We start from the raw sequence: 21,661 nt of genomic DNA, 5'->3' as shown, positions 1-21,661 counted from the left end.
ACTCTCTCTCTCAAAAATAAACATTAAAAAAAAAAGAAAATTAAAAAAAAAAAAGAATCTACAGGGCAGCTGGGTGGCTCAGTTGGTTAAGTATTGACTCTTGGTTTTGGCTTAATTCATGATCTCATGGTTTGTGAGTTCAAGCCCCACATGGGGCTCTGTGCTGAGGGTACTGAGCCTGCTTGAGATTCTCTCCATCTCTGCCCCTTCCTTGCTTGTGTTCTCTCTCTCTCAAAATAAATAAATAAACTTAACAAAAAAAGTCTGCAACTCAGGAAAACGTCACCAAAGCCAATTAACAATCTGAAGCATAAAGGGGTGGCATTTATTGTGTTCAGAATACAGTGATATGTGATATATAGCTGTGGTTTCTTAACCTGGCTGCACATTAGGACCACACAGGAAGCTTACTGTGGTTCTTGTGAAACAGAAACACAAACAGGAGAAGGCAGAGGGAAAAGAGAAGGAGAAGAAGAAACAAAATGAAAACGGAGGAGGAAGTTGAGAAGAAAGAAAGGAGTCTGAAGGTGGTAGTGCCTGACTGGCTCAGTTAGTAGAGCATGGGACTCTTGAGGTGATGTGAATCTTGAGGTCATGAGTTCAAGCCCCACACTGGGTGTGGAGCCTACTTTAAAATTAAAAAAAAAAAAAAAAAAAAAAGGAAAAAGAAAAAGTCTCCCTTGACGGCTTAGTCTGTAAAGCATATGATTCTTGATCTCAGGGTTGTAAGTTTGAGTCCCATGTTAGGTAGACAGATTACTTAAAAATAAAATCTTGGGGCACATAGGTGGCTCAGTCAGTTAAGTGTCTGACTCTTGATTTCAGCTCAGGTCATGATCTCACAGTTCATGGGTTCAAGCCCCACATTGGGCTTGCGTTGACAGCACTGAGACTGCTTGGGGGTGTCTCTCTCTCTCTCTCTCTCTCTCTCTCTCTCTCTCCCCATCCCTCCCCTGCTCACAGTCTCTTTCTCTCTCAAAATTAAATGAACTAAAAAAAAAAAAACAAGAAAAAGAAAAAGAAAGAAAGACAAAGTATTTAGAAAAATAAAAAATAAAACAAAATCTTTAGGAGCGTCTGGGTGGCTCAGTTGGTTAAGCCTCCAACTCTTGATTTCGGCTTAGGTCATGATCTCACGGTTATGGCATCAAACCCCACATCAGACTCTGCGCTGAGCATGAAATCTTCTTGAGATTCTCTCTTTCTCTCCCTCTGCCCTTCTCCCCAACATGCACTCTAAATAAATAAATAAATAAATAAATAAATAAATAAATAAATAAATAAAATCTTTAAAGAAAAAAAAGTCTCCTAGTTCCAGATCCTCAGTTCTCTTGCTCAAAGACAGCTATTGTTACAAGTTTTTATATCCTTTCAGAAATCTTCTCTGCAGGGGTGCCTGGGTGGCTTAGTCGATTAAGCAGTTAGGCCTCAACCTTGATTTTGGCTCAGCTTATGAGTAATCTCACAGGTTCGTGAGATTGAGCACTGAATGGGCCAGGCTCCATGCTGACAGTGCAGATCCTGTTGCAGATTCTGTTTCAGACCCTTTCTCTCCCTTTCTCTCTGCCCCAACCCCACTGGCACACACGCATACTCTCTCTCTCCAAATAAATAAACTTTAAAGAAAAATTTTTAAAAAGAAATGTTCTCTGCATATACAAGTAGGAATAAGAATATGCTATATAAACTGTTCTGCATTTAAGTTTTTTCACTTAATGTATCTTGGAGAAATTTCCATATGACAACATACAAGTCACTCCAATTCTTTTTTTTTTTTTTTTTTAATTTTTATTTATTTTGAGAGAGAACGAGAGTGTGAGCAAAAGCTAGGGAGGGACAGAGAGAGAGGAAGAGACAGAATCCCAAGCTGACAGAACAAAACCTGATGTGGAGCTCACACTCACAAACCATGAGATCATGACCTGAGCTGAAATCAAGAGTCAGACGCTCAACCAACTGAGCCACCCAGTTGTCCCAAGACATCTCAATTATTTTAAACAGCTGCATAGTGTTCTAATGTGTGGGTATACCATAATTTAGTTAATGAGCCATTAGGATATTTGTCAAAAATACAGATTGTCAAAGAACACACCAGACTGAGTCAGAATCTGCAAGCATGAGGCCCAGGAATGTGTGTTTTTTACAAGGTCCCCAGGTGGTGCCAACAAGGTTGGCCTGTACACACTTGAGATTTCATTGTGAACACTCTCCTGTTTCTGGGTCAGTCTCCAATGGCACACTAAACTGTAGGAACTATAATATCCTCCTAGAGGATGAAACTAGAGGCCTGCAGACTGATTTGGCAACCCAGAAGCATGTTTTATTTGGCCCACACAATGTTGTAAAAAGGAATTTAAGGGGTGCCTGGGTAGTACAGGTGGCTAAACGTCTGACTCTTGATCTTGGCTCAGGTCATGTTCTCATGGTTCATGAGTTCAAGCCCTGCATCAGGCTGTGCACTGATGGCACAGAGCCTCTTTGGGATTCTGTCTCTCCTTCTCTCTGCTCCTCCCCAGCTTGTGTTCACTCTCTCAATGTAAATAAATAAACTTTAAAAAAATTAATAAATAATAAAAAGGAATTTAAAACAACAGACAATATTTACATTTTATTTATTTTTGAGAGACAGAGCACAAGTAGGGGAGGGGCAGAGAGACAGGGAGACACAGAATCCCAAGCAGGCTCCAGGCTCTGAGCTGTCAGCACAGAGCCGGATGCAGGGCTCGAACTCACACTGTGAGATCATGACCTGAGCCAAGGTTGGATTGAGCCACCCAGGTGCCCTAACAACAGACAATATTTAATACTGGGAGACTTCACATTAAAAACTGGAATTTTCAGCCACTTGGAAATTTGGAAGATCTGGTCTCCCTGGCTCCCTTTCCTGCCCAGCAACAAATCCCTAACCCTTCTTAGAGTCTGTACTCATTGACTCCACTTGGTCCCACAGGCATCTGACCCTGGGCATTCAGTAGGCTCCAGCCACCACAGCATTTCCTTTGAGTACTTAAGAATACAACTTCCCCCCAGAAATTTCCCTTCACCTTGATCAGAAGATCAGAAGAAGATAAATGTGAAAATGGTCCTATCACAAAATACAAACCCATGTGGTTTGCCTTCCTCCCTTTGACAACATCCTTTCCTACCTCCCCCTGGTACTATGGGGACTTCTAAAAAAGGAAAGTCAAACTGAGTTCTTAAGGCCTGGGCTCCTGGTCTCATCTCTATCATTAGTGCACCATTATGGGCCAGTCACTTAAATTTTCTGGGCCTCAGTTCCCTAAACTGGAATATTAAATGTTTGAATGATTTGATCTTTAAAGAGCCCAACTCTAAGCCTGCACAAAACAGATGTAATTGAAGATGACTGGAAAATACTGCATTTTTGCTGAGAACTCCAGGGATTCCCCACTGTGGCCTCCTACAATGCTCTTACCTACAAACAGGTGAGACAGCCTTTCCTTTCTGAGCTTTGAAATTATTATTTTTTATTTTTTTTAACATTTACTCATTTTTGAGAGAGAGACAGAGAGACAGAGAGACAGAGACAGAGCATGAGCAAGGGAGAGGCAGAGAGAGAGAAAGAGAGAGGAAGAATCAGAACCTGAAGCAGGCTCCAGGCTCTGAGCTGTCAGCACAAAGCCCCACACAGGGCTTGAACTCATGGACTGCGAGATCACGAACTGAGCCTAAATCAGACACTCAACAGACTGAGCCACTCAGGCTTTGAAATTAAACGCTGAGCCCCTGAGCTTTGAAATTAAACATTAATACAGGACAGGAAAGTGTATGTGAGTCTAGAAGGAAACAGCAAAATGTTCACTGTATTAAGTTATATCTGGGTTATACAAATCTAATACTTGTCTATTGGCATTTTCTCATTATACTTTTGCAAGCTTCCAAGTTTTCTCCCACTAAGCAAGCAATCTTATAACAAAAAACAAAACCTCCCCCCCCAAATCTTCTGACATCAATAATTTTTTTAAATGTTTATTTTTGAGAAAGAAAGAGATCATGGGTGGAGGAGAGAACAAGGGAGACAGAATCTGAAGCAGGCTCCTGGCTCTGAGCTGTCAGCACAGAGCCCTATGCGGGGCTTGAACCCATGAAACATGAGATCGTGACCTGAGCCGAAGTCGGACACTCAACCGACTGAGCCACCCAGGCGCCCCTGACATCAATACTTTTTAAAGTACATTAAACAGGGCCTCCTCATGTGAGATGGGAATGCTATTTTATGACTTTTATTATTGTATTCTGGAATTCCTGTGAAAATCAGCCAGAATCAAGTAAGTATTCAAAATCTGTTTCTGGTTCTGTCCAATAGGAACTGTAAAAATACCTACTGTCCCCTCCCTCTTGAGAAGGTGGTTGTAAAGATCAAGTGAGCTGGTGCCTGGGAAAGCCCTGGGAAAAGCAAAAGTGCTACACAGAGAAGAGATGTTCAAGCGTAGCTTATTGATTACATTACACTGCTGTACCATATTATAAGTTGGGCCAACGATTAAACTCAGATTCTTTTAGACCACAATTACAAGTCATCCTGAGAAACTGATGCCAAGTATATTAAAGAAGAACTTGGTAGCGGCACTCACAACAATAGCCAAATTATGGAAAGAGACTAAATGTCCATCAACTGATGAATGGATAAAGAAATTGTGGTTTATATACACAATGGAATACTACGTGGCAATGAGAAAAAATGAAATATGGCCTTTTGTAGCAACATGGATGGAACTGGAGAGTGTGATGCTAAGTGAAATAAGCCATACAGAGAAAGACAGATACCATATGGTTTCACTCTTATGTGGATCCTGAGAAACATAACAGAAACCCATGGGGGAGGGGAAGGAAAAAAAAAAAAAAAAAAAAAAGAGGTTAGAGTGGGAGAGAGCCAAAGCATAAGAGACTGTTAAAAACTGAGAACAAACTGAGGGTTGATGGGGGGTGGGAGGGAGGGCAGGGTGGGTGATGGGTATTGAGGAGGGCACCTTTTGGGATGAGCACTGGGTGTTGTATGGAAACCAATTTGACAGTAAATTTCATATATTAAAAAATAAAAAAAAATAAAAAAATTAAAAAAAAAAAAAAAATAAATAAATAAAAAAAATAAAGAAGAACTTGGTTGGTGGGTATATTAAACTGCTTAAGTGAATCATACAAATTGTAACCTGGGGTGGAAATATGGCAATTGTGCTGTTAATAACTAATTAATTAAGATCCAATTATTTCACTGGGCCTAGTAAAACTGCTTAGAAAGCTTTTTATTAGCAGTTAAAAGTATGTCTCAACATAGCTAATACAACTATTTTTCGCTGATATAAATTAGTAAGACTCTTTTAATATCTTCCCAAATAATTTCATAAATGCCCCAACTCATTTTAAAAACATACTACTGGGCCACCTGAGTGGCTCAGTTGGTTAAGCTAAGGACATGATCTCACGTTCAAGCCCTCACATTGGGCTCTGTGCTGACAGCTCAGAGCCTGGAGCCTGCTTCAGATTCCGTGTTTCCTACACTCTCTGCCCCTCCCTCACTCACTCACTCCCTCTCTCTCAAAAATAAAATAAACATTAAAAAAAATTTTGGAGGGGGGTTGCCTGGATGGCCCAGTCGGTTAAGCGTTGAACTTCGGCTCAGGTCATGATCTCATGGTTCGTGAGTTCGAGCCCCACATCAGGCTCTGTTCTGCTGATGGCTCAGAGCCTGAAGCCTGCTTTGGTTTCTGTGTCTCCCTCTCTCTACTCTTTCCCTGCTCGCTCTCTCTCTCTCTCAAAAAATAATCATTAAAAAAAATTTTTAAATAAAAGCATACTACTCATTTTCTAGACAGCGATGTTACTGTACTTACTGATTTGGATCTGATCCATAATCCACCAGAACATCAACTACCTTCGTAAGGCCTAGTAATGCCGCAACAAAAAGTGCAGTCTGGCCCAGGGAGTTAACTGCATCAACATAAATTCCTGCAAAACAAATGCAAGGGTCAATACAAACATCACGAAATCTCCTAAAACTAGAGAAGTTCCTACCAGGAGAAAATTTTAATTCCCTTACACAGTATTTTTATGTTTTACTACTGTAAGCTTTTTTTCAAACATAAAAACTCACAAATTAGCTAAAGGCAACCAGCATTCCATTCATCAAAAATACTACTTACAGAAGGTTGTATGAAAGCATCCCACCCCAGCACTCTAAAAGCCCAATTAAAATTATTTCCAGGTTATGGAGCACCCGGGTGGTGCCCAAATAATTTGAGCATCTGACTCTTGTGGAGCCTACTTCAGATTCTCTCCGTAGACTCCCAGTCTCCCGCACCTGTGCTCTCCCTTTCTTACTAAGAAATGGGTTTAAGTTACTATCAAGTCCCGTGACTGACAATCTAGTTGGTTCAAAAACACACAAACCAGCGCTAAACCCTACAAAACTAGCTTCACACTCAAGAAAAGTCAAAGAAAAAAAAAAAAAAAAAAGCCCCCAAACGAAAAAACACCAGCTAATAGAAAATAAACACAACCACTAAAAAGTACGTACCAAAACACAACACTACAAACTATCCCCAAACCGACTAAGCTCTTAAAACACAAGAGCCCCAAATGTCCAAGAGCCTTAGCTTACCATAAACGCCTCCTAACCTATAGCGATTGAAAGAAAACAAAACCACTCAGACTGTGCTCTCTCCCTCTTACTCTCCCAAAAGAGAGAAAGAACGATCATCAATGGCAATCAGTAACTGTAACGACAGCACCAAAAGCCAGTTTCACGCTCAGGAGAGAACACTTCGCCTCCTCCTCGTGGTTTCGGGTACTCTACACATTCAGAGAAACTTCTCTAGTAACAAACTATAGAAATGATCCCTGAAAGTATAGTCTTAACGATACACAACCCAATTTTCCAGAGTGAAAGAAACCCACCTACATTTCACTGATGGTGAAGTTTTTTTTCTTTATTTAAACGTAAATAATTTTTCAGGTGTACACTGGTATGTGTTTACCAAAGAATTATTCATTACCAAAGTTCGACAAAGCGTTTTTAAATAAACTGCATTTCAGAAGACATTTCAAGTCATCACTTTGATTACCATACAGTTGATAAGCAGCCAATCACACGCCATTTTTTTGCAACCTCCACCCCTGTTGCCGCAGCGTCAGGTTTAAGTGAATGATGACGACTACAAATCGCGCCGGAAGTCCAGGATGCGCCTCAGTTTAGACCAACCGTGTAAGTGAGGAATCTTTTTGCGAGAAATATGTTAAGAAGTAGATGATGAAACTTAAGCCCAAAGCCAAAGACTTGCATTTGCAAAGCACTCCGTTTTTATTTTTATTTTTTTTGATGTTTATTTATTTTTTTAAAAAAAATTTTTTTTAACGTTTATTTATTTTTGAGACAGAGAGAGAGCATGAACGGGGGAGGGGCAGAGAGAGAGAGGGAGACACAGAATCTGAAACAGGCTCCAGGCTCAGAGCGGTCAGCACAGAGCCTGACGCGGGGCTGGAACCCACGGACTGGGAGATCATGACCTGAGCCGAAGTCGGACGCCCAACCTACCGAGCCACCCAGGCGCCCCGATGTTTATTTATTTTTGAGAGACAGTGTAAACTGAGGAGGGGCAAAGACAGGGGACTGAAAATCTTAAGTGGGCTCCGTGCTGACAGCAGAGACCCCATGCAGCTGGAACTCATAACCGTGAGATCATGACCTAAATGGGAGGCTTATCAGGCTGACCCACCCAGGCGCCCTACCACTCCCTGTTTTTAAACTTAATCCTGTGATTATTATGTCAAAATACCAGACATAAATGTTCTTTTGGAGATTTTTTTTTAACAAATGAAGGAATTTTTATTTACAGAAAAGTTGTGTTTAAATAAACACAATACATTAATTCTCCTGCTTAAAGTTTCAGGAGCTCTCAGCTCTTGGGCTAAGGACAATACACATAGCTTACTAGGCCGTTCACGGTCTGGCCCACAATCAGCTCTCCAGCCTCATTTTGCACCAAATTCCCTCTCACTTCAGCCATACTGAACTTAACAGCTCTAGGCTCACCATTTTACCTTCTGCCACAGAGCCTTTGCACAAGCTGTTCTCTTACAGGAATTCTCTCCAAACCCCTTCTCAACTTAACTTCAATTCATCATTAAGACATCTGTCCAAGTGTCCTCTAAGGGCACCCTTCCCTGACCTCCTTAACTACATCAAACATCTTCTCTGTGTGTTTCTTTGATTAATGCCTGCTCTTTGCACAAGACTGTGTCTCAGAAGAGCAGAGACTATGAACTGCCCTTGTATACCAACAATATCCCAAACACCTAGTATCGAATAATGAATCCAAGCAAAGGTGTCAGTGCAGAGAACTGGGCAAGATAGGGGTTGTAAACATTGTAATTGGCCATTTTAAGCCATGGGTGAAAATGAGTCACAAAATATCCTACCTAAATAACAAAGAGTTGAGTATGGAGCCCTGAGGCCCACTAACATCTAAGGGGCAAGCCGAGAGGACAAAGCCAAAAAGTAGGGAGAAGGAAACCAAAAGAGGTAAGAGAAAACCTAGAACAAGTGGGTCACAGTGACAAGGGAAATAAGAGTTTCATTTAACTTTTTTAAAAAGCTTATTTATTTATTTTGAGAGAGAGAAAGAGGGGGCGAGAGAGAGAATCCCAAGCAGGCTCCACACAGGCAATGCAAAGCCCAATATGGGGCTGGAACTCAGGAATTATGAGATTATGATCTGAGCCCTCAAATGACTGAGCCACCCAGATGCTCCAGGGAGATAAGGAGGATCAGTCAACAGCATCAGAGCTGGAGAAATCTAGTAAGAAGGATCAATGTTCTTGGTGAGAGCAGTACTAGTGGGGTTCATATTTCTTATTGCTCAGGTCTCACTGTGTTACAAGTATTTGTGCCATGTCTGTCTTCTTTACCAAACCTTCTCCCCTAACCTTGAGGGCAGAAACTGCCAAATTAGTCCTTTGGTGCCAAGTAAACTTATCTGACCAACAAAAGCAAGCCTAAGGGTAGAGAAGAGCAGCAAAGAACAATGTGGGAAGACAATTCTCCCACATTCTCCGTGGATGGCTCCCGTGTCTACATGTCATGAGAGTGAGGCACTAACTACCCTGTGTTCTAGACTTTTTTTAAAGTAGGCTCCATGCCCAACGTGGGGCTTGAACTCATGACCCTGAGATTGAGAGTCACATGCTCTACCCATGAGTGAGCCAAGGCTCCCCAGACTATCTTTATGAAGATGTCTGTATACCAAACTTCGGAAGATACAGTATCTCCTTTAGAGCAAAGTGCAGGCATGCTTACTGCCCAGTGTAATAAAGATAATGGCTCTTTGTGGAGCAAAGGGCATACTGTCTATTATAGAAGATTTGGATTCCCCAAGCTCAGGATACTTCTGCTGTAAAGCAACCCACTACGTGTGCAATATTATATAGCTCTTTGCATGGCTCTGAGGGAATTAGGGCCTGAGGAACCAGAACCAAAAAAAACTAAAAGTCTAGCTATTGCTGCTGCTATGAGTAATAAATTATCATTCAATTCTCTACCCAGGAATCTCATGTTTGCTGCCTGAATTGATAAACCTGTAGCAGGCTAATTTGTAAAACTGCAGACTATTCATAATTCTTGACAGGAAGGAACTACAGTTTAGGGAAGCAGACTGGTTAATCCCTGGGGTTCATGAAGTAACAAATTAAACCAACCAGGGCCTCTAAAGGCTTAGAGAAACACTTAGGGAGGCAATGAGCAACAAAGTCTTGAAAATCTACAGATAGCTGCAGAGAAAAGTAGGTTGAAAACCAGTGTCCCCACAACTTACACAAACAACGGCTTTTCGGTGATTTCCTAGTAGAAAACATTTATTCATTTACTCATTAATTCATTCATTCAACAAATATTTATTTCAGGCCAGTCCCACTGTAGCCATGTTGGGACTGATATAAAGGTGACCAAAGTAACCCCCCCAACAAGTGGCCAAAGGCAGCTTTCACAAAGACTGACTAAAAAGGTCAAAAGACCTGGGTTCAAGTGTTGAAGTCCTAATGACAACTTTTTTAGCCTGGGGCCTCCAGATGGGTCAGTGACCTAATTTCTGGGCCTCCTAGGAAGCAAGACCTGATATTATTTTTTTAACTTTTTTTATTTAATGTTTATGTATTTTTGAGAGAAACAGAGAATGAGAGCGAGAGAGCATGGGCAGGGAAAGGGCAGAGAGAGAGAGAGGGAGATACAGAATCCAAAGCAGACCTCAGGCTCTGAGCTGTCAGCATACAGCCTAATGCAGGACCTGAACTCACGAACCCTGAGATCATGACCTGAGCTGAAGGCAGACGCTTAACCAACTGAGCCACCCAGGCGCCCCAAGACCTGATATTAATAACCATGTGTGCCAGACACCATTCTAACTCGATCCTCACAACAGTACAATGGGAGGAAGATACCATTATCACTGTTTTATGGATTGAAAAAACAAGGTTTAGAGAGGTTCAGCAATTTTCCAGGGATCACAAAACAATCTGGCTCCAAAGTCCCTGCACTGCAACATATTGTCTTCCTCTCATCCTAATTCCTCAGCCTTGCTGCTCAGTATTACAGAAGCCTTTAGTAACCAAACAATGCTGTCCATGGCGTTAAACACAAAGGGGAGAGAAAGTGTTAATTTCTGAGAGCAGGAAACCTCGACAGCTTTGGGTGGAAGTAGGATGATAAAGGGTAAAGGGAATGAGAGGATAAAACAAATAATGGGTGTATAGGAAGGATAGATATTTCACTCTACTCTGCAATAGTCCATGAACCAATATAAAATGGTGCCTGGGCTGAAATAGAGGAAAAAAACATAAAACTTCCTGTGAAGCCTGAAAAAAATTTAAAAATGAGAAAACATTCACACTTGGAGAAGAGGTGGGAAAGTTGACACTTTCCTAAATGCAGTTAGGAGTATGAAGTGTTATAATGCTTGTGGAAAGCAATATGGCAATATCTATTAAATATCTATTAAAAGCTGGATCCAGAAATCCCACTTTGAATATTAAAAACCCATTATGTAAAGATATATTACAAAGTATTTTATCAAAGCTTGCCTCCAATGATACAAACTGTAAAAAAAGAATCTTAATAACCATCAAAAAGGGTATAGCTGAATAAATTATGGTACATACAGTTAAATATTAAGCAATTATTAAAATGGATGAGTTAGTTCTGTATCAATTGGACTAGAGATGGATAAGATGTAATGTTAAATGCAAGTTTCAGAATGCATATAGTATACCACTTTTGTAAAGGCAGATTAGTTATGTCTATCCATCTATCTTCCATCTACCTATGCATCCATCCATCTACTTTTGATTCCACTGGTTAAAATAACTTCACATTACTTTTGTAATAAAAACATTTTTTAAAGTTCATTTATTTATTTTGACAGAGAGACAGCCGGAGAGAGACACAGAGAGAGGGAGAAGAAAGTGAATCCCAAGCAGGTTCTGTGCTGTCGGCATGGAGCCTGACGCAGGGCTTGAATTCATGAACTGTGAGATCATGACCTCAGCTGAAACCAAAAGTCTACTTGAACCACCCAGGTGCCCCAATAAAAACATTTTTAAGGGTGGTGGGGAACTGGCTGGCTCAGTTAGTAGAGTGTGCAACTCTTGATCCCAGGGTCTTGAATTCAAGCCCCCCGTGTTGGTAATGAAGCCTACTTAATTAAAAAAAAAAAAAAAAAATTCTTGGGGCGCCTGGGTGGCGCAGTCGGTTAAGCGTCCGACTTCAGCCAGGTCACGATCTCGCGGTCCGTGAGTTCGAGCCCCGCGACGATCTCGTGGTCCGTGAGTTCGAGCCCCGCGTCAGGCTCTGGGCTGATGGCTCGGAGCCTGGAGCCTGTTTCCGATTCTGTGTCTCCCTCTCTCTCTGACCCTCCCCCGTTCATGCTCTGTCTCTCTGTCCCAAAAATAAATAAAAAACGTTGAAAAAAATTAAAAAAAAAAAATTCTTATAAGGATCACCAAAGGAAGCATGTTCTACACATTTCCTGAGAAGAACAGAGTTTGCAGTGGCTTCTCATAGCCGTGAACTCAGGTGGAACAGTGAGAACAGAAGAGTGATAATCCAGATTTAAGAACAGAAATAGGGCTAGTGACAAATAAGTGAAACTGCAGAGAAACAAGTGAAACTGCAGTGGCTTTACTCACTGGCCTAAGAATTGAATCAGCTGAATATATGTTGCCATCTTGGTGTAACAGGGCACTATGAAAGGCATTGCTACCTCCAACAAGAAATGAAGACTGCTGGGGTGCCTAGGTGGCTTAGTCGGTTAAGCATCCAACTCTTGATTTTGGCTCAGGTCATGATCTCCTGGTTGGTGAGTTCAAGTCCTGTGTCAGGCTCCGCACTGACGGCACAAAGTCTGCTTAGGATTCTCTCTTTGCACCTCCCCTTCTCTCTCTCTCTCTCAAATAAATAAATAATAAAAAAAATTAAATAAAATGAAGACTGCTTGTACAACTATATCACGTAACAGTCAGTAGAATTAGGAGACTGTTGATTTTTCTACTCCAGTGTGCAACAAGCATGGTGCATTAACAGCCCCAGTGTAGACCAGGAATAGTTCCCTAAAGCAGAAGTTAGGAAAAACATCTGATTAACCTGGAATAATTTAAAAGTGAGATTCAAAAATCAAAGAAGAGTTCTAAAATGAAAATATAAAAGCTTTAGCATCAAAGCTAAAATCAGGTGGTCCTGGGGCGCCTGGGTGGCTCAGTCGGTTAAGCGTCCAACTTCGGCTCAGGTCATGATCTCATGGTTCATGGGTTCGAGCCCTGTGTTGGGCTCTGTGCTGACAGCTCAGAGCCTGGAGCCTGCTTTGGATTCTGTGTCTTCCCCTCTCTCTCTGCCCCTCCCCCACTACACTCTGTGTCTCTATCTCAAAAATAAATGAACATTAAAATAAATAAATAGGGGCACCTGGGTGGCTCAGTCGGTTGAGCGTCCGACTTCAGCCCAGGTCATGATCTCACAGTTTGTGAGTTCGAGCCCCGCATCAGGCTCTGTGCTGACAGCTTGGAGCCTGAAGCCTGCTTCGGATTCTGTGTCTCCCTCTCTCTGTGCCCCTCCCCAGCTCATGCTCATACTTTGTCTTAAATAAACTAAAAAAAAAAAAAAAAAGTTTTTAAAAAAAATTTAATAAAATAAAATAAATAAATAAATAAATAAATAAAATTGTATTTGGCTGAGAAAATAGTTAAAAGAAATAAATCATAACACTGAAAGGCAAAAAAAAAAAAAGAAAAAAATCATCTTAAGAAAATATCAGAAGCACATTTAAAACTACTTTAAATGGCTGTTCTTTTTAACTTGTAAAGAGCTATCACTCACTGGTTAAGTTTATTCCTAGGTATTTTATTACTTTTGGTGCAATTAGAAATGAGATTGTTTTATTAATTTCTCTCTGCTGCTTCATTATTGGCATGTAGAAATGCAACATATTTCTGTACACTGATTTTGTATCCTGCAACTTTACTGAATTTGTTTATGAGTTCCAGTGGTTTTTAGGTGGAGTATTTCAGGTTTTCTGTATATAGTATCATCACCTGCAAATAGTGCATGTTTTACTTATTTATTTTTGTTGTCCGATTGCTGTGGCTAGGATTTCCAATACTATGTTGAATAGAAGTGGTGAGATTGGACATCCTCGTCTTGTTCCTAACCTTAGGGGAAAAGCTCAGTTTTTCCCCACTGAGTATGATGTTGGCTGTGGGTTTTTCATATGTTCCCTCTAAACCTATTTTCTTAAGGGTGTTTTTTTTTTTTAATTCAGTAGGCTCTACGCCCCAACATGGGTCTTGAAATTGAGTCACTTGCTCCACTGACTGAGTCAGCCAGGTGTCCCATTGAAGGTTTTTATCATGAATAGATGTTGTACTTTGTTAAATGCTTTTTCTGCATCTACTGACATGATCATATGGTTCTTGTCCTTTCTCCTATTGATGTGATGTATCAACTTGATTGACTTGCGAATATTGAACCACCCTTGCAACCCAGGAATAAATCCCACTTGATCATGGTGCATGATTTTTTTAATGTATTGTTGATTTCGGTTGCTAATATCTTATTGAGGATTTTTGCATATATGCTCATCAGGATACTGGTGTCTTTATCTGGTTTTGGTATCAGGATAATGCTGGCCTCAGAAAGAATTTGGAACTTTTCCTTCCTTTTCTATTTTTTGGAATAGTTTGAAGAGAAAAGGTACTAACTCTTCTTTAAATGTTTGGTAGAATTTGCCTGTGAAGCGATCTGGTCCTGGACTTTTGTTTGTTGGGAGTTTCTGTTTGTTTGTTTGTTTGTTTGTTTTTTAAAAATTTTATTTTTAAGGGGGTGTCCACATGGCTCAGTCAGTTAAGTGTCAGACTCTTGATTTGGGCTCAGGTCATGGTCTCACACTTGGTGAGATACAGCCCCACCTCGGGCTCTGCACAGACAGTGCTGAGCCTGCTTGGGATTCTCTCTCTCCCTCTCTCTCTGTCCCTTCCAAGCTCACGTGTGTGCTCTCATTCTCTCCCTCAAAGAGCCCCACATTGGGCTCTGTGCTGACAGTGAGGAGACTGGTTGGGATTCTCTCTCTCTCTCTGCCCCTCCCTCGTTCACTCATATGGCACACTCTCTCTCAAAATAAATAAATAAACATTTTTTAAATTTTATTTTTAAGTAATCTCTACACCCAACATGGGATTCAAACTCACAACCTCAAGATCAAGAGTTGCATGCTCTACTGACTGAGCCAGCCAGGCACCCCTGTTAGGAGTTTTGTGATTACTGATTCAATTTCTTTGCTGGTTATCAGTCTGTTAAAATTTTCTATTTCTTCTTGTTTTAGTTTGGTAGTTTATATATTTCTAGGAATTTATCCATTTCTTCTAGGTTGTCCAATTTGTTGGCATATAGTTTTTCATAATATTCTCTTATAATTGTTTGTATTTCTGTGATGTTGGTTATTTCTCCTCTCTCGTTTGTGATTTTATTTGTTTGAATCCTTTCCCCCTTTTTTTTTCTTGAAAAATCTGGCTAGAGGTTTATCAACTTTATTGATTTTTTTTCTTTTCAAAGAGAAGCTCCTGGGTTGCCTGGGTGGCTCAGTCCATTGAGTGTCCAACTCTTGATTTCAGCTCAGGTCATGATCCCTGGGCCGTGGGACTGAGCCCCACATCAAGCTCCACACTGAGCATGGAGCCTGCTTAAGACTCTCTCCTGGGGCGCCTGGGTGGCTCAGTCAGTTAAGCTTCTGACTTCGGCTCAGGTCATGATCTCGCAATTCGTGAGCTTGAGCCCTGTGTTGGGCTCTGTGCTGACAGCTCAGAGCCTAGAACCTGCTTTGGATTCTGTGACTCCCTCTCTCTGCCCCTCCCCTGCTCACATTCTGCCTCTCAAAAACTAAATAAATGTTAAAAAAAAAAAAAAAAAGACTCTCTTTCCCTCTGCCCCTCTCTCCCACTTGCACACTCTCTCAAAAAACAACCAAAGATGTAGTATATACACAATGGAATATTATTCAGTCATAAAAAAGAATGAAACTTTGCCATTTGCAACAGCATGGATGGAGCTAAAGAGTATAATGCTGGGGCGCCTGGGTGGCTCAGTCGGTTAAGCGGCCGACTTCGGCTCAGGTCACGATCTCGCGGTCCGTGAGTTCGAGCCCCGCGTCGGGCTCTGTGCTGACTGCTCAGAGCCTGGAGCCTACTTCCGATTCTGTGTCTCCCTCTCTCTCTGCCCCTCCCCCGTTCATGCTCTGTCTCTCTCTGTCTCAAAAATAAATAAATGTTAAAAAAAAAATTAAAAAAAAAAAAAAAAAAAAAAGAGTATAATGCTAAGCAAAATAAGTCAGTCAGAGAAAGACAAATACCATATGTTTTCACTCATAGGTGGAATTTAAGAAGCAAAACAAGTGAGGGTGCCTGGGTGGCTCACTCAGTTGAACATCCAACTCTAGGTTCGGCTCAGGTCATGATCTCAGGGTTTGTGAGTTCTAGCCCCACATCGGACTTCGCTGAAAGCATGGAACCTGTTTGGGATTCTCTCTCTCTCTCTCTCTCTCTCCCCCCCCCCCCGCCCCTTCCCCGCTCACGTGCATACTCTCGTGCTCTCTCTCTCAAAATAAATAAACTTAAAAAAAAATGAGCAAAGGAGAAAAAATGAGAGAGATAAACCAAGAAACAGACTCTTAACTATAAAGAACAACCTGATGGTTACCAGAGGGAAGAAGGGTGGGGCAAAATAGGTGATGGGGATCAAGAGGTGCACTTCTTATGATGAAAACAGGGTGATGTATGGCATTGTGGAAAGACTACATTATACACCTGAAACTAATGTAACACTGTATGTTAACTGGGATTAAAAACTTAAAAATAAAAGATATTCTAATACAGTGCTTACAGTGAGGAAGCTTATAGTGTGGTGACACATACACAACAATTAAAGTGTGGTAAAAAGCAATAAGCAATATAATGATCGATTAAAGTATAGAATCCAAAGGGCGCTTGGGTGGCTCAGTCGGTTAAGCGTTTGACTCTTGATTTTGGCTCAGGTCATGATCTCATGGTTTGTGAGTCTGGCCCCTCAGTTGGGCTCCTCTCTCTCTCTCTCTCTCTCTCTGCCTCTCCCCTGCTCATGCATGAGCATGCACATGCTCTCTCTTTCTCGCTCTCTCAAAATAAATAAAACTTTAAAAAAAGTATAGAATCCACTGTCTAAAGTTTTGGCAATAAAAAAAAAAAGAATTTTATGAAAATTTTCTATATATATTTTCTTAAGTTTATTTTTTAAACTTATTTTGAGAGAGAGACAAAGAGCAATCGGGGTAGGGGCAGAGAAAGAGGGAGACAGAATTCCAGGCAGGCCCCGTGCTGTAAGCATAGACCCGGATGCAGGACTCAAATTCACAAACCGTGAGATCATGACTTGAGCCGAAGAGTCAGATGCTTAACTGACTAAGCCACGCAGGCACCCCAAGAATTTTATGACATTTTTAAGGACTTAAAAACATGAGTGTCCAGGTTCAAAGACCTCCCTAAGTAACACATCACAATGAAGATAAACAGATCTATGCTGAAACATCATCATGACATTTCAGAAGACCAGGGACAAAGAGAACTAAAATTCTTCAGAGTGAGTAGGAGACCACTTCATATAAAAAAAAAAAAAAAAAAAAAAAAAAAAAAAAAAAAAAAAAAAATCAGTAATCTGAATGGCCTCAGGGTTCTCAATAACAAGACTGAAAGCTAAGAGACAATGAAAAAATAGCTTCAAATTCTAGAGGAAAATTATTTCAACCTAGAATTTTGTGCCTTCCAAACTGTCAATCAAATATGAGGATGAGAGAGGGGCACCTGGGTGGCTCAGCTGGTTGAGCATCTGACTTCGGTTCAGGTCGTGATCTCAGGGTTCGTGAGTTCGGGCCCCGCCTTGGTCTCTGTGCTGACAGCTCAGAGCTGTTTGGAGCCTGCTTTGGATTCTGTGTCTCCCTCTATCTCTGCTCCTCCCCAGCTTGTGCTCTCTTTCTCTCTCTCTCAAAAATAAATAAACATTGAAAAAAATTTTTTTAAATGTATGAGGATGGGAGGAAAAAACACTTTTCAGATTTTCATATTTCTTTTTTTTTTCATATTTCAAAGTAAGTATGTTCAGTGCACTCTTTTTCTGTGTTTAGTTAAATGTAAGAATGGACTAAGATAGAGAAATGGAATCCAGAAAAGATGAGCTGTAATCCAGCCATGGGAATTCCCAAAATGGTGGCTAAGAAAACCAGGGGTTCAAGTTGTGCTAGAGAGACAGTGGTACAGCTTGGAGCAGAACAGTGGAGAATTATCAAGAAAATATTGAAACCAACAGATTATAAATTTGACAAAAAACATGTATTGAAAGTGTTCTGAAGAGTCAGGAATGTGTGGTAAGAGTTCATTGATTTACATAAAACCGAGCAATAAAAAGGAGTCAATTTTAACTCTAGGTAGTCTGAAATTAGGCTTGCTGACTTTGCAGTTCCTGAGTTGTCTGCTTCTTAAAGGAGAGATTTTTCAGACTTTGAGCCTAAGACTTCAGCTCCCAGGGACTGTGACTACCTTTTTCATCTCTCAAGGCAGTAGAAACTCCTGGGTCCTCTTTCCTAGTTGTTAACAGTAGAGGTGCTGCACCAAAGCATTCATCTCTCTCTCTCTCAAAATCTGTAAGCATGAGAACCCTGGAGCTCTGAACAAAGTCCAGTGCAATGATGCTGAGAGTGGGTGTAAATAGTTTTACCTGGAAATGACCAAAGTATTTAGGCGGGGATGTGATTATACTCACATTCACCTGGGCATTTGGTGGAGCATGTAAAAATAAAGATGGAAAAGGAATGGGAATACGGTCAGTGAGAAAGCATCTTTAATTCTTCTCCCTCCCTTTCTTCATTCATTCATGCATTCATGCATGCATTCATTCATTCATTCAACAAAAACAATAAAAAAAAAGGAACAACTTAAGATGATATGCCATTGCTCAAAACACAAACAAGGCCCAAACTCAAACAGCATAAAAAGCTCAAACTACACTCAATGAGCTATTTGAATAAGGAAAAAAACCAAAAAACAAAAAACAGGGGCACCTGGGTGGCTCAGTCAGTTAAACAGCTGACTTCAGCTCCAATCTGGAGCCCCCATTAGCTCTCTGCTATCAGTGCAGAGCCCAGTTTGGATATTCTGTCTCCCTGTCTCTCCCCCACACTCAAAAATAAACACTTAACATTTTTTTAAATTTATTTACTTATTTTGAGAGAGACAGAAACAGCACAAGCAGGAGAGAGGCACAGAGAGAGGGAAGTAGGGCCTGACGTAGGGCTATAACTCACCATGTGTGAGATCATGACCTGAGCCAAAACCAACAGATGATTAACTGAGCCACCCAGGTGCCCCAAACACCTAACATGTTTTTTTTTTTTAAGAAAAAAACCCCCACATGCAAAAAAACAAAAAAAACACAGACTGAAAGTAAAACGCCACAAAGCTCCAAACAAATAAGTCACTAGCTACCCAGCAAGATTAACATACACAAAAGAGGAAGAGAAAAACCACTCAGACGGTGTCCCTTCCCTCTTCCTCTCCCAAGAGGAGAAGAACAATCATCACTTCACGCTCAGGAAGGGACACTGCATCTCCTCCTCGTGGCTTCAAGTACTCTACACATTCAGAGAAACTTCTCTAGTAACAAACTAGTTTTAACTTTCAGCTCCCCACCTTTGCTGGGTCTATGGCTGCCATGCACTTTGGACTGATGGCAAGGTATTTGCCCCATTTCTGATTCTACTCTAAAAAGAGAAAGAGGTAGGGCCGCCTGGGTGGCTCAGTCGGTTGAGTGTCCTACTTCGGCTCAGGTCATGATCTTGCAGTTTGTGAATTGGAGCCCCACGTCAGGCTCCGTGCTGACAGCTCGGAGCCTGGCGCCTGCTTCAGATTCTGTGTCTCCCTCTCTCTCTGCTCCTCTCCTGCTCATGCTCTGTCTCTGTCTCAAAAATAAATAAAAACATTTTTAAAAAATTAAAAAAAAGAAATGTTTTGTAATGCAATCTTTCAAATACTATCACTTAAAAATGATAGTGTTTTAAGTGGAAACGTAAGATCTTAAAAAATATATTTAATGGCCATGCTTAATTAACATAATACTGAATGCCAGCCAATCACAGCCTGAATCTTTAAAGCTGAGGAAACATTCCCGTTCTGTTAAAGCAGCCTCACCCACACCGAAAGCTAAAGGAAATGGTAGGCCTTGGCCTTTGTTAGTGAGAAGCAAGCTGTTTGGAGTGATCAGTAAATTTTAGCAGTTGCATGAAACAGCTTGTCCTAAGAGTTTGACTTTCAAATACTGGTAAATTAGAGACAGGGCACTATGACTGTGGCAGGGAGGGGAACCAGGTAGCTGAGAACCAGTGCCGAAAAACAAAACCTTTTGGGTTTTGTGCCATATGTTTGCACTACCTATTCACACTTTTTGAGTACGTATGTACGTATTTTTTAAGTAAGCTCTATGCCCAGTGTGGGGCTTAAACTCATAACCCTGAGATCAAGAATTGCATGCTCTACTGACTGAGCCAGCCAGACACCTATGACCTCAAACTTTCTAACTGATTAAAGTTTTTTTCTCAAGTTTTTTTTTTTTTTTTTTTAATTTTTATTTATTCTGAGATGGCAGGGAGGGGCAGAGAGAGAGGGAGAGACAGAGAATTCCAAGCAGGCTCCACGGGACAGTGCAGAGCCCTATGTGGGGCTCAAACGCACAAACTGTGAGACCATGACCTGAGCCGAAATCAAGAGTCAGGTGCTTAACTCAGTGAGCCACAAAGGCTCCCCTAAGCTTTTCTTTCTAGCTTATCTCTTAACTCAGGCAAAGATCCTGCAGAAAAAGCATAACCTGTTGGGAACCAAAACTACTCCCTCAAGCAACAAGACTTCCCTGAGCCAGCAAGACCCTACCTGGGGTTAACTTCAAGACAATTATCGATTTAACCTTCACTGCCTACCTACATGTGCCCACCCACCTTTACCCCACATTTTCCTTATATAAACCTGGAAGGATTTGGGACATTTTGGAGACAGTCTCACACACTAGCCTGCTGTCTTCCCGGTGTGGGCCTCACTGAAATAGATTCCTTTCTTGTTTCACCTCCATTCGCTTCTCTGCCTTTGGGTTTTGTCAGTGGCAAATGGCTAAGCTGGTCTATTTGGGAACCACAGACCCAGGTGCTCTTGCACCCCTTACACTCCTGGGCGCCAGCTACAATTTGAGTGCCAACTCTTGATAATACTAGCTACTATTTATTGAGGGCTTGCCAGGTACCAAGCATCGTTCTCAGTGCTTTGCATATTAGATAAATGCAATTAATTGTTAGTCATCCCAGTTTTATGGATGGAGAAACAGACACAGAAAGATTAGGTAACTTGCCAAAGGTCACACAGCTCTTAAATAGCAGAGGTTACCTTAACCATTATTCCACTTTTCTATGTGCTAAAGTACTATTCTAGGAATTGGATATACAGAGGTATGGAGGTGAGTAAAGGTCCCTACTCTCACACTGAGCTTACACTCTAGTGAGGGAGAGAGGATGTCAGATAATGAGGCATGCTGAGGATTTTTTAAGTGTTGAAACAGAGAGATTGGTGGCTACTTTAAATTTGGGTAGTCAAAGAAGCCTCTCTTTGGACGTTACATTTAAACAGAAAAAATAACTAATGTAAAGATTCAAAGAAGGGAACAAAGTGGTACGTTCCAGCAACTTGAAGGTAGCTAGAGAGCATACGGGTATGAGGGAGAGGGGAGGTTTTCTAGGCAAGGGCAAGGCCAGGGGAGTCTGGATTTTAAGTGTGACAGAAAGCCACTGAGAAGTTTAAAGCTGTGGGGACTAGTTCTGAGGCCACTGCCTCAGGTGTCTATTGGAGTCATCATCATGGCTTGCATTTGGAAGGAGAAACTTGACCTGTTCTGGAAGTTGAATCAATAGAACACATTGATGGACACACTGATGGGTGAAGGAAAAAAGGTTTCAAAGGTGACAAGTTGGTTTGTGCCTGGAACAACTTGGTGCATGGTGCTGATAACAGGAAAGACTGGGGAAGAAACAGGGATTTCTCATCTCAGGGA

General features: G+C 41.2%; 1 protein-coding gene, 1 non-coding gene and 1 pseudogene across 8 annotated transcripts in view; all 3 read right to left on the bottom strand.

The window, feature by feature from the left end:
* TEX14 (testis expressed 14, intercellular bridge forming factor) overlaps positions 1 to 21,661 on the bottom strand; it is a 122,415-nt gene that overhangs the window by 58,630 nt on the left and 42,124 nt on the right. For all 7 annotated transcript variants that reach the window (XM_042915274.1, XM_042915277.1, XM_042915276.1 and 4 more), the window contains one exon: positions 5,853 to 5,967. In XM_042915274.1, the coding sequence (XP_042771208.1) occupies positions 5,853 to 5,967 (115 nt within the window). The remainder of the gene's footprint in view (positions 1 to 5,852; positions 5,968 to 21,661) is intronic.
* On the bottom strand, positions 6,661 to 6,874 carry LOC122207515. The gene has a single exon (XR_006196920.1). It is a non-coding gene; the product is annotated as a small nucleolar RNA U3 (small nucleolar RNA).
* Positions 19,097 to 19,251, bottom strand: LOC122207517 (annotated as a pseudogene).

The sequence above is a fragment of the Panthera leo genome, chromosome E1 (assembly GCF_018350215.1).
Source record: "Panthera leo isolate Ple1 chromosome E1, P.leo_Ple1_pat1.1, whole genome shotgun sequence".
NCBI classification, from domain to species: domain Eukaryota; kingdom Metazoa; phylum Chordata; class Mammalia; order Carnivora; family Felidae; genus Panthera; species Panthera leo.
Note: the sequence above shows the minus strand (reverse complement) of the source record. Positions and strands in the feature narration are given on the sequence as shown.